The sequence below is a fragment of the Pistacia vera genome, unplaced genomic scaffold, assembly GCF_008641045.1.
Source record: "Pistacia vera cultivar Batoury unplaced genomic scaffold, PisVer_v2 Contig405, whole genome shotgun sequence".
NCBI lineage: Eukaryota > Viridiplantae > Streptophyta > Magnoliopsida > Sapindales > Anacardiaceae > Pistacia > Pistacia vera.
Window position 1 is genome coordinate 1,245,537 of NW_022196230.1, and position 10,999 is coordinate 1,256,535.

At 36.7% G+C, this 10,999-nt stretch overlaps 1 protein-coding gene across 1 annotated transcript; it reads left to right on the top strand.

Annotated features, from left to right (window-relative positions):
• Positions 1 to 441, top strand: LOC116142120 (auxin-responsive protein SAUR68-like). Its single transcript, XM_031427565.1, has one exon. The coding sequence runs from the start codon at positions 1 to 3 to the stop codon at positions 439 to 441; it is 441 nt and encodes a 146-aa protein (XP_031283425.1).
• The last annotated feature ends 10,558 nt before the right edge of the window (positions 442 to 10,999 follow it).

The window sequence follows — 10,999 nt, forward strand, 5'->3', positions numbered from 1 at the left end:
ATGATCAGCCCCAAGAAATCCACCCACCTAAAGAAGCTGAAGAAGTTGGCCAAGGGGGCAAAAAGAATGTCTTTACTAAGAACCAACGAAGAACTGGATGTGCATAGTGCTAAGAAATCCTCAGTAGCTGTAAAAGGCCATTTTGTTGTCTACACCACAGATCAAAAGCGTTTTGAAATTCCCTTGTTGTATCTCAACAACAACATCTTCCTTGAGCTCTTAAAGGTGTCTGAAGAGGAGTTTGGAATATCAAGTGACAGTCCAATAACATTGGCATGTGATGCAGTTTCCATGGATTACATAGTCTCTCTAATAAAACATGGTGCAGATAAAGGCTCCGAAAAAGCTTTTATCGATTATATAACTGCAAGTCACTGCACATCTTCTGCCACATTCCTTCAAGAATTTACAGGAAACCAGTCACTTGTTTGCGGCTGCTGATAACATCGGTGTTGCATTTTGTAAATGTCAAAAGTCTGTACATACATATGAGTCCATCATTCGACGGTGCATACTTATTTTCATTGTAAACAGTGAATACATTCGAATGAAATAGCTTGCATAGCTAAACCGAATGCATTTCGCCTTATTTCTAATTAAGTTCTGTACATGATATCCACAGGCTGAGGTTGAAATATCAGATACACATGATTTTACAAAATTCAGTCATAATTATCATCATAATTGGTCTCATATTTTCGCATAACCATCACAGGCATGCCATGATGTTAAGGCTAGTTGCAATATAGAGACTAGACAGTACTCAAGAGTACTTGAATATCTAAACAAAGTTTATTCAAACATAACGGTCCATTGGTTAAAGTTAATGATTATATATTTTAGTTTAAACTAAGATGCGCTGAAGGAAGAAGTTGAACCTACTTTAACAACTCCATTTTCCTGTATCCAAATACCCCCATTTGAGCTCTCGAGGAACACTTTGTTTGACGTGTCTAAATCTGTCAACGATAGAACAACTCAAGTCTAAACTAAGGACAATTGTTAGCATAATATGGTTAAAGGAGTTTGCTCAGGCAGAGACATAGTATTTATGTACTACCATGCAAACTTGTTTGGTTCTTCTTGTTTTTTACTCTCTTCTATATTCAGTATAAAATACATAATAACTGTAAAATACAGAATAAGTTAAATTCCTAGCATTGATATCCCAGAGACCTACTAGTTTATTTTCCAAATTTTTGTTATGGTATTGGTAATGCTTTTATTACTACGTTACTTTTCATTTAGTTTTATCCGAATAAAGGCTTTATCTTGTCGCATAACATAGTTTGACCAACCTTGAGAATAGTTTCTTGATTCTTGTACTTGGTATTTCACTCTTTTCTTTTTATGTTGATGCATTGTATATCAATGCTTTAGTGATTCCAAATACGCCGAGTTTTCCGTACAGGTGACAAGTTCAAGTACCATAAGGTTATTTAACAAGAAAACAGGCATAAACATCCAAAATTAGTTAAAGAAGTCCAACATTGTGGTCTTAAGCTGTATCTTTAGAATATCAGTTCTACCATAGAAAGCATCTACAAGCTGGGAGCTGCCAACCCAAACCTCAATTAGTACTTTAGTTTTAGCTCCCAATCTGAGATGAGAGAAACTTTTTCTTATATAATAATTCTAGTTCTTCTAACTTGTTCAAGGAGAGCCAGTAAGTTCATTATTAAATAGAATCACCAAGAAGATGCATATAACAAGCGTGAGACAAGCAAAATCCTAAGAAGGAGTCAAAACATGGGGCTAGCAAAACTACCCCTTTTGTTCCCCTGAGTAATATTATATACGATCTAACCAACCTGACAGACTTAGAAATAAATGAAGAGATAAAACCATAAGTTAGTTATTTTCATAAGAAGGAACTATGTTAAGACTTTTGGTCTCACAAGAGAATATTGCTCAGTAATGAATAAACCCATGATTTTGTTGGAATCTTTTGAAAACAATGCATAACCGAAGTAACAGTGGCCTACCACTCATTTTTCTAACCACCAATCTATTTTGGTGTGCCTTTCTTGAAATCATCACAACATCAAGAAGACAACATCAGTGGTTCTGTCTTTCTTGTGGATATATATATATATAGATATATCAGAAGTTGTGATTCACAACTGCCATTGGCTTCTGCACACACTCAAAATCCTGCTTAAACATAGGCCCTGCAACTCGAGTTCTAGTTTTTTAAAGTCTCATTCTAATCTTCAACCATGATCACCCCAAAACACCTCATTGAATTGGCAGAGAATGGCTTCGCAAAGCGAAGGAGAATCCCATATCCAAGAAGTTCTGTTCTAATAAAGGCCATTTTGTTGTTTATACAGCTGAGAAGAAGGTTCATGGTTCCCTTGGAATATTTGAGTCAAAATGTCTTTATGGAGCTCTTGAGAATATCCGACTAAGAGTTTGGTCTTCCAAGCGATGGAGCCATCACATTGTCCTGTGATAGTACCCTCTTGGGGTATGTCTTTCATTGGTCTGAGGTCACAGCCTCAAGAGTTAGAGAACGCTTTGTGTTGGTATTTGGCCGGAGAACTCTAAGACGGAAAAGGAGAAAAAATGCAGAAAGTGAACTGCTATATTTCATTACACTGTAACTTGCAATATATACACAACAAAGCTTACTGTTTTACCAACTACAACAACCATTCAGACTTTAAATTTCAAAAACAAAGTTGGTAACTTAATGCACTCTTATCTTACACTGATTACACCTAAACATGACACAAAATTAACAACTCCAGAACAACTCCAGCAGCTTCAGTTTCAGCAGGAAACAAGGGAATGCAACTGCTACTTGGCCCCAAGAAACTAATTCAAAAACAAACTAACTTAACTGAATTTTCCAGCAAATTATCAATGCTTCAACAGTTGTTCTTGCAGTTTTATAGGTTTTACTATTTTTCAGCTCTGTGAGAACAGAGGCTAATAACAGAGCTCACCACATTGCAAATAAAATGTTATTTGAAGTGGCGTGAAGTAAGCTTTCACTCATCTTGCAACTAGTTAGGTTGTAATGCTATTGTGTTCCCCGTTATTAATATTTTGTTTTTCAGTGAGGAGCAGATGATTGAAGTACATCATTTTTTCAGAATCTGAGTCTTAAAAGCTTTTCATTCTATTAGTGAGTGATCTTAAAAGAAGCTGTGATGGCAAAGGTAAAACTTTTTTCTTTTACTCCTGTTTCTTCTGATTCCTTTCTTCGCACCTTTCTGCAAAGTTTCCTATATAATAGTGGCCGAAACTCTTTAGAGGTTAGGCAACATCAACGTCTTATTAAAGAAATCCAGTTGATTTGTGCTCAGTTGACAGGTAGTCTTTCCTCTAATAATGGGTGGAGCTCAATCTTTCATGGGATGGAATGTATCATTTTGAAATCAGTGTAGTCATTTTGAAGAAAGTGGGCAATTTAATCCAGAATTGGAATACAAATTCCAGTCAGAATTTAAGACTTCATGCTTGCAGCATTATGATGAATTAAGCATAGATGTTGATGAAGTTTTCATCTCTTTTGCTGAAGTTAACTGCTTCTTCACCTCATTGATTCTCAGAAATATTCAGGAGGCGTTAAAAATAAAGTTTATGATACTCTGGTTGCAATATTTGGGTTTGCTATCAGATTATCGGTTCATGCTCTTGATGAGTGGACCAAGAGTAAGCTTGATATCAGTAGTCTAAAGTCTTTAGACATGGAGCAGTTTATCAAGGTTTCATTAACATCCAGTTGGTTTGTGTTTTGTGGATAGGTAGATCTTCTTTTAATGAGACAAATGAAGCTGATTCGGATGTGGTTGGCAACAATACACTTCTCGGTAGAGCTTTGGATTATATTTTCTTTTCTTTTCTTTTTTTATTTCTATGTAATTGCATGCATTTGCATTTTCTTTATTAACCTATTGTAATAGGATTTCTCAAGAAGGGTAAGGTTCATTATGTCCCCCCTTGTCCAGGTGTATATTTTTTAATCAATTAATAAAATTTCCTCGTACCGTCGAGGTTCCCTAAAAAAGGAGTTAAAAATAATAAATAAATACTTTAGAAATTATTTTTAATGAGAGTTTTGTTTTGTTGAAAGTTTCTANTTCCCTTAAATTAAACTCATAGTACTCAGAAAGCAGAGCTGCATACAATCAGTTACCTAATTATATGTAGTTATGTTAGTTTTGTTTCTCCCATAGATATTCTTTTTCTTATTTCACTCTGCAAAAAGATTATTCCTCCTGGTGATCTTCATCTACATTTAGTATCTGGTGATGTAATCTTCTTCAGGAAGAAATCACCACAGTTCCTTCTAAGTCATTTTTCAATTAAATTCTTAACCTTTGTCGAAGGTAGTTCCACTTCTTGTGAGTTTTCTCCTAGTTTATATCAACTCTAGTGCATGGCTCTTAGAGAGGACCTATAACCGTCACCATAACTGATAGAGGCTGCTTTGTTCTTTACCATAAGACAGAAGAGATGTGCTCTCCTATGAAATGTTAATTTCCAGGCGTCTACTAACAGCCCACACGTGTATTTCCGTATAACTAACTAGATTCTTTTGCATCGAAGAGTTCACAACGCAAGGAATCTGCATGGCTAAAAGTTTTGTCTTTGTTTCTCAATCATTTGCCTATATAAATAACATACTTCTATGCTTCTAATCATCAAACTAGTACTTTTTGATATTTAACAAATCCAAAAATCTTTTTCTCTTCCTGATAAAAGTTATAGACGCCTAATATACTGAGTGAGGCAGCATGATCAGCCCCAAGAAATCCACCTACCTAAAGAAGCTGAAGAAGATGGCCACGGGAGAAAAAAGAATGTCTTTACTAAGAACCAATGAAGAACTGGATGTGCATAGTGCTAAGAAATCCTCAGTAGCCGGAAAAGGCCATTTTGTTGTCTACACCACAGATCAAAAGCGTTTTGAAATTCCCTTGTTGTAACTCAACAACAACATCTTCCTTGAGCTCTTAAAGGTGTCTGAAGAGGAGTTTGGAATATCAAGTGACGGGCCAATAACATTGGCATGTGATGCAGTTTCCATGGATTACATAGTCTCTCTAATTAAACATGGTGCAGATAAAGGCTCCGAAAAAGCTTTTATCGATTATATAACTGCAAGTCACTGCACATCTTCTGCCACATTCCTTCAAGAATTTACAGGAAACCAGTCACTTGTTTGCGGCTGCTGATAACATCGGTGTTGCATTTTGTAAATGTTCGAAACTTCTGTACCATACATATGAGTCCATCATTCGACGGTGCATACTTATTTTCATTGTAAACCAGTGAATACATTCAGAATGAAATAGCTTGCATAGCTAAACCGAATGCATTTCCCCTTAGCAACTTTCTAATTAAGTCTTTGTACATTCTTGTTGGATTTGGACCTAACTCCTCACCCAAAAGGCCTTATTAAGTGGGAGGGTTGTCCACTCTTATAAACCATTGACTTGAGTGTGCCTAGTCGATATGGGATTTTCAATACTCTCCCTTACGGTCAAGCCCATATGGTCCACTTGCCTATGAATGGAGGTAGTTTGGCAGCCAACCGCTGGTCAATCACTCAACTTAAATGAGATTGGCTCTAATACCACTTGTTAGAGTTGGGCCTAACTCCTCACTCAAAAGGCCTTATTGAATGGGAGGGTTGCCCACCCTTATAAACCATTGTCTTGAGTGTGCCTAGTCGATATGGGATCTCTAACATACATTACAGCCACAGGCTACCAAGGTTGAAATATCAGATACACATGATTTTACAAAATTCAGCCTGTAATTATCATCATAATTGGTCTCACATTTTCGCATAACCATAACAGGCATGCCATGATATTAAGGCTAGTTGCAATATAGAGACTAGACAGTACTCAGAGTACTTGAATATCTAAACAAAGTTTATTCAAACATAAACGGGTCCATTGGTCAAAGTTAAATGATTATATATTTTCAGTTTAAACTAAGATGCGCTGAAGGAAGAAGTTGAACCTACTTTAACAACTCCATTTTCCTGTATCCAAATACTCCCATTTCAGCTTCTGAGGAACACTTTGTTTGACATGTCTAACTCTGTCAACGATAGAACAACTCAAAAGTCTAAACTAAGGACAATTGTTAGCATAATATGGTTAAAGGAGTTTGCTCTGGCAGAAGAACATAGTTATTTATGTACTAACATGCAACCTTTGTTTGATTCTTGTTGTTTTTTACTCTCTTTTATATTCAGTATAAAATACATAATAACTGTAAATAACAGAATAAGTATAAATTCCTAGCATTGATATCCCAGAGACCTACTATTTTATTTTCCAAATTTTTGTTATGGTATTGGTAATGCTTTTATTACTACGTTTACTTTTCATTTAGTTTTATCCGAATAAAGGCTTTAATCTTGTCGCATAACATAGTTTGACCAACCTTGAGAATAGTTTCTTGATTCTTATGTACTTGGTATTTCACTCTTTTCTTTTTATGTTGTATCATTGTTAATATCAATGCTTTAGTGATTCCAAATACGCCGATGTAAGGAAAACCAGTCAGAGAATGTCAAAATTGCCTTCAGAAAATCCAAAACCGTATGCTAGAGAAGCCCATACTTTTCTCATTCGAAAATCACCAAAACTGCCTCGGTGTCTTCCAAAAACAGTCTAGAAAGTGTTCAGAACACAAAAAGAATAGAGGAAGAAGAGAATTAAGAGAATTACCGTGAAATTGTTGGAAAATCACCTACTCCTTCAGTTAAAAAAAAAAAAAGATTCTCTTTCAAAGAAAAAAGAGTTAAAGGGAAGATAATGTGTTGGAGTTTCAATGGAATGGATGCCAAAACATGTTTTATTGTCTTCCAGTGCACATTATTTAAAAAAAAAAAAGGGGCCATGTGTCGAACAATGGTGAGACTTTGAAAAAATGAGCTTTTTCCGCCTCTTGCACAAGGAATCCATGTTTCATGTGTTTTGCTTACATGCTTTGATACTCCTTTGGTGAAAAGAGCCGAATAGATCAAAATTTTATTTGAAAATCTTTTTGCTTGCCGAATGGACATCCACAAAAGACACCTTCAAAGGCCGCATCCCCCAGGATGAACTGAATAGACTGACCAACAACAGCATCAGCAGCAGTAGATGTTGGCTCAACAAAATCTCTCAAGTATGCATCATCAGCAATTGGGCCTACAAAATAATATTCTAGGATTACAGTCACAACAGGTACTTGGAAATCAGTCTGGAAACTCAAGCATGCAAACTAATCAAGACTCTGTCCATATGCTACAACAATCCAAGGTTCCATTGCAGAAACAAAACCAGTAAAGTGCGCCTTCATTACCCAGTTAAGGGAAATAGTCATCGTTGCAATAGCCACAGTAGCAATTAAGGTTTTTGTTGGATCTCTACAACAAAATTATGTGGGTACTTCTCAACAAGCAAGCAGGAATACTTTGTCATCACAAAGTGGAGTTAATATGCTGCCGTCAAATATTAATCCCCTCCAGTCAAATTCAAATACGATACAACACCAACATATGAAACAGGAGCACCAACAAATGCTGTCGTCCCCACAGCTCAAACAACAAATGCAGCAACACCAGAGGTAGAGTCAAATAATGCAGAAGCCAATTTAACAATAGCGACAATTGCGTCAGTGAGCAAACCAGCACCTGCCGGGGCATGCGCAAACGCATCGTTCCCTTAAATGATCCTCCATTCGACACCACCCTGGCACATTTGGCATGCGCACCATTTTTTCCTGGTACGTTTTACGTAAAACTTCATTTTGCTCCGCTTTTGCCAATCACATAGTAGAAGCATTCACCCCATTTGTCTTTTTCTTTCTCCATTTGGCTTAATTTTTATTTGGTTTATTACACGTGCACGCCATGCTGCCATGCTACCATGCGTATTACTTCACCTCTTAACTTACACTCAGTTTGGTTTATTTTTTCTACATTCGACTTATTACTTGAACACATGCAGCCCATGTATTTTACATTTCCATTTAGCTCACTCTTCATTCGGTCCATAACACATGCACATCATGCATATTGACTCTCCATTCAACTATTTGCTTAAAACATTCATGTCATGCATGTCACTGCTCCAGCTTTAATCAAATGTTTTCAACTACAAAGTCGGTCATGCCGACTGGGCCACATAGCCCTCAAAGGTTTCAACTATAATTCGGTCACGCTGACTGAATTGCAAGCTCCATACAAGCTCCACTTGGCATACGCCTTCGAATCGGCCCTTCTCGATTAATGGATTTAAACCTTCGGATCGACCCTGCTCGATCCATGGATTTACACATTCGGATCGACCCTGCTCGATTCACAATTTACACCTTCGGATCAGCCCTGCCCGATTCACGAGTTTATACCTTCGAATCGGCCCTGCCCGATTCACGAGTTACACCTTCGAATCGGCCCGGCCCGATTCATAAGTTTACACATTCGATTAAATCTACTCTCTAAGCTAAATACTCTTTAACTTAGAGAGTGGGGGGCTAACTATTAGGGCCAAAAATCGTCTTGGGCTTGACAAAGCCCAATAACGAAATAAACATGTCATGGCCCAAGGCCTCAACCCAATCTCGATCGGGCCTACGCTTAAAATCACCTTGTGAACTACCTACTCTACTGGTTGGGCTATCCTATAAGATCAGCTAAATTGGGTTTTAGCCCGATAGCATGCAATAGTCCATAAATAGGAAATCAAAATCCCATTCTATTTCCACTTCTACTAAGATTCCAAATCTTACTTAAACTATTAAATTTAATCTGATGAGGGAAAGAAATCATATCTCTTTTAAGATAGGGATTATCTCCCAAAAGAGGACTCAATGTCCTACTAGGATTCCAACCTCTTGGGTTCTCTATAAAAACAGAGGTTTCCCTCTCATTAAGCATGAAATCTCTCATAGTCAATCTACACAACTCAAAACCATCTATGTGCTCCTAAGTTCTTGCTCCCAAGAACCCGACGCCTTCATCGTAGTCGTAGCCTCCGACAAGACTCTTGGTAATTCTTCATATCCTTAATTATGAACAAATAATCTCTTTCAACCTCGCTGACTTGAGCGTCGGAGTGCCTACGGCAAACACCACTCCGGTGTTTTTTGAAAGCTTCACACTTGCCATTTCATGTGTGCAGGTCTAGCGGATTGTCAGTGACATCAGCCTCACGGGATCAGACCCTATTTTCATGACGGTAGATTTTTTCCATCTACAAAGTCCTCAAGAAATATGAGAAAGAAAACCACAAGAATCATTCAATACTTGGATTTCCAATTTTTATAACAATAAATTTTTAGCATCAACATCCAGAGACAATAGTTATCTCAATCAATTAGCCTTAGCTAAAGAAACTACAGATTTGGCAGAAGCTGAAAGTGATATACTAAATTCTCAAGATGATTTTCAAGTCCCAGACTTTTCTCAAAATTCTCAAGGCAATGATTCCTCTGACAACTTTCTTTCGGATGACTTTCAAGATTCCCAAAGCTAAGATTATTAAAGCATGACTCAGCAACATTTTTATCCTGCGTTGAACACTTTCGGTTTATGAGAGAATTTTTGAGAGGCAAAAATTGTATTGTGTCATTTGAAAACTCTTTGTAAAAAAGTTTGCAGCAGCAAACGTGTTTCTTCATCAAACTTTCATTGTAAGTTCAATATTTTAAGCATTTTCATTTGATTTCTTTATAAATTTACTCCAATTTCCTATTTATCCCTTACTTTATTAAATCCAATGTATAGATTTTTTATTTTAGTTATAATTTCTTTTAATGTTTATAAATTATATGGTTAATGAAAAAATTCTTTTAAAAACAAATCAGTAATTACACCTCTAGAAACACAATGCCTACACTAAAACTCTCCAGATACAGTATTTCACAAACATATTAGGGTGCATTTGGTTCGGGGAATGTTTTATTGTTGAAAATGTAGGATTACCATTAAGATAAATTACTTTGAAGATTACAAAGGAATGATATATCAGTATGTTTGGTTAGATCAGTGGGTATAAATAATTAAGATGTTTGGTTGGGAAGAATAAAATATTCTCGACAGAGGCTTTTACTGAATTGCCCTTCCTTTTTAATATCATTATATTATTATTATTTTAATAAATTCTTTTAACACCCTATATTTGAGAATTTAGCTAAAACACCCCCAACAACAAAGTTTAAATTTTAATAAAATACCCCAGCCACTCAAGACCATCGTCGACCTCTGGCCACCACCGACATCAGTCACCAAAACGGCGCACGATTGGCGAGATCACCAATCGTGAGCCGTTTTGGCTGTTTTCGACTAGGTCGAAGGCTGAAAACAACTAGATCATTGTGGATCTAGTCGAAAACAGCTAGATCCTTGGCGATCTAGCTGTTTCCAGCCAGATTCATGCTAATCTGGCTATTTTCGGCTAGATGGCTAGATCCATGATGATCTGGTCGTTTTCGGCCAGATCCATGACGATCTGGTCGTTTTCGGCCTTCGATCTGGCGAAAAATAGCCAGATATGTGTATGGTCGGCCAAATCTTGCCGGCTGTGCGTCAATTTGGCGATTATTGTTGGTGGTCGGTGGTGTTCTTTGGTGGTTGGGGGTATTTTGTTACCTTTTAAACTTTTGGTGATTGAGGTGTTTTAGCTAAATTCTAAAATGTAGGGGGTTTGAGTGATTGTTATTTGGTAGACATTTGAGGACAATTATGTCCAGAATGATATTTAATTAAGGGCAAAATGAGTATAAAATTAAGATTACCTTGATAATCTTTAAATACCACTGCTTGAGGAGGTAATCTGATTACCCTCAGTAATCTTTAACTACCACCCCTTGAGGAGATAATTTGATTACCCTCGATAATCTTTAAATACCACCCCTTGAGGAGGTAATCTAATTATCCCTGATTTAACCCACAATAATCACTATTGGTATTGAAAGATTATCGAAATCTTTTATTACTTAACAACCAAACAAGAGAATGTTCAGAATTAAAGATAGATTA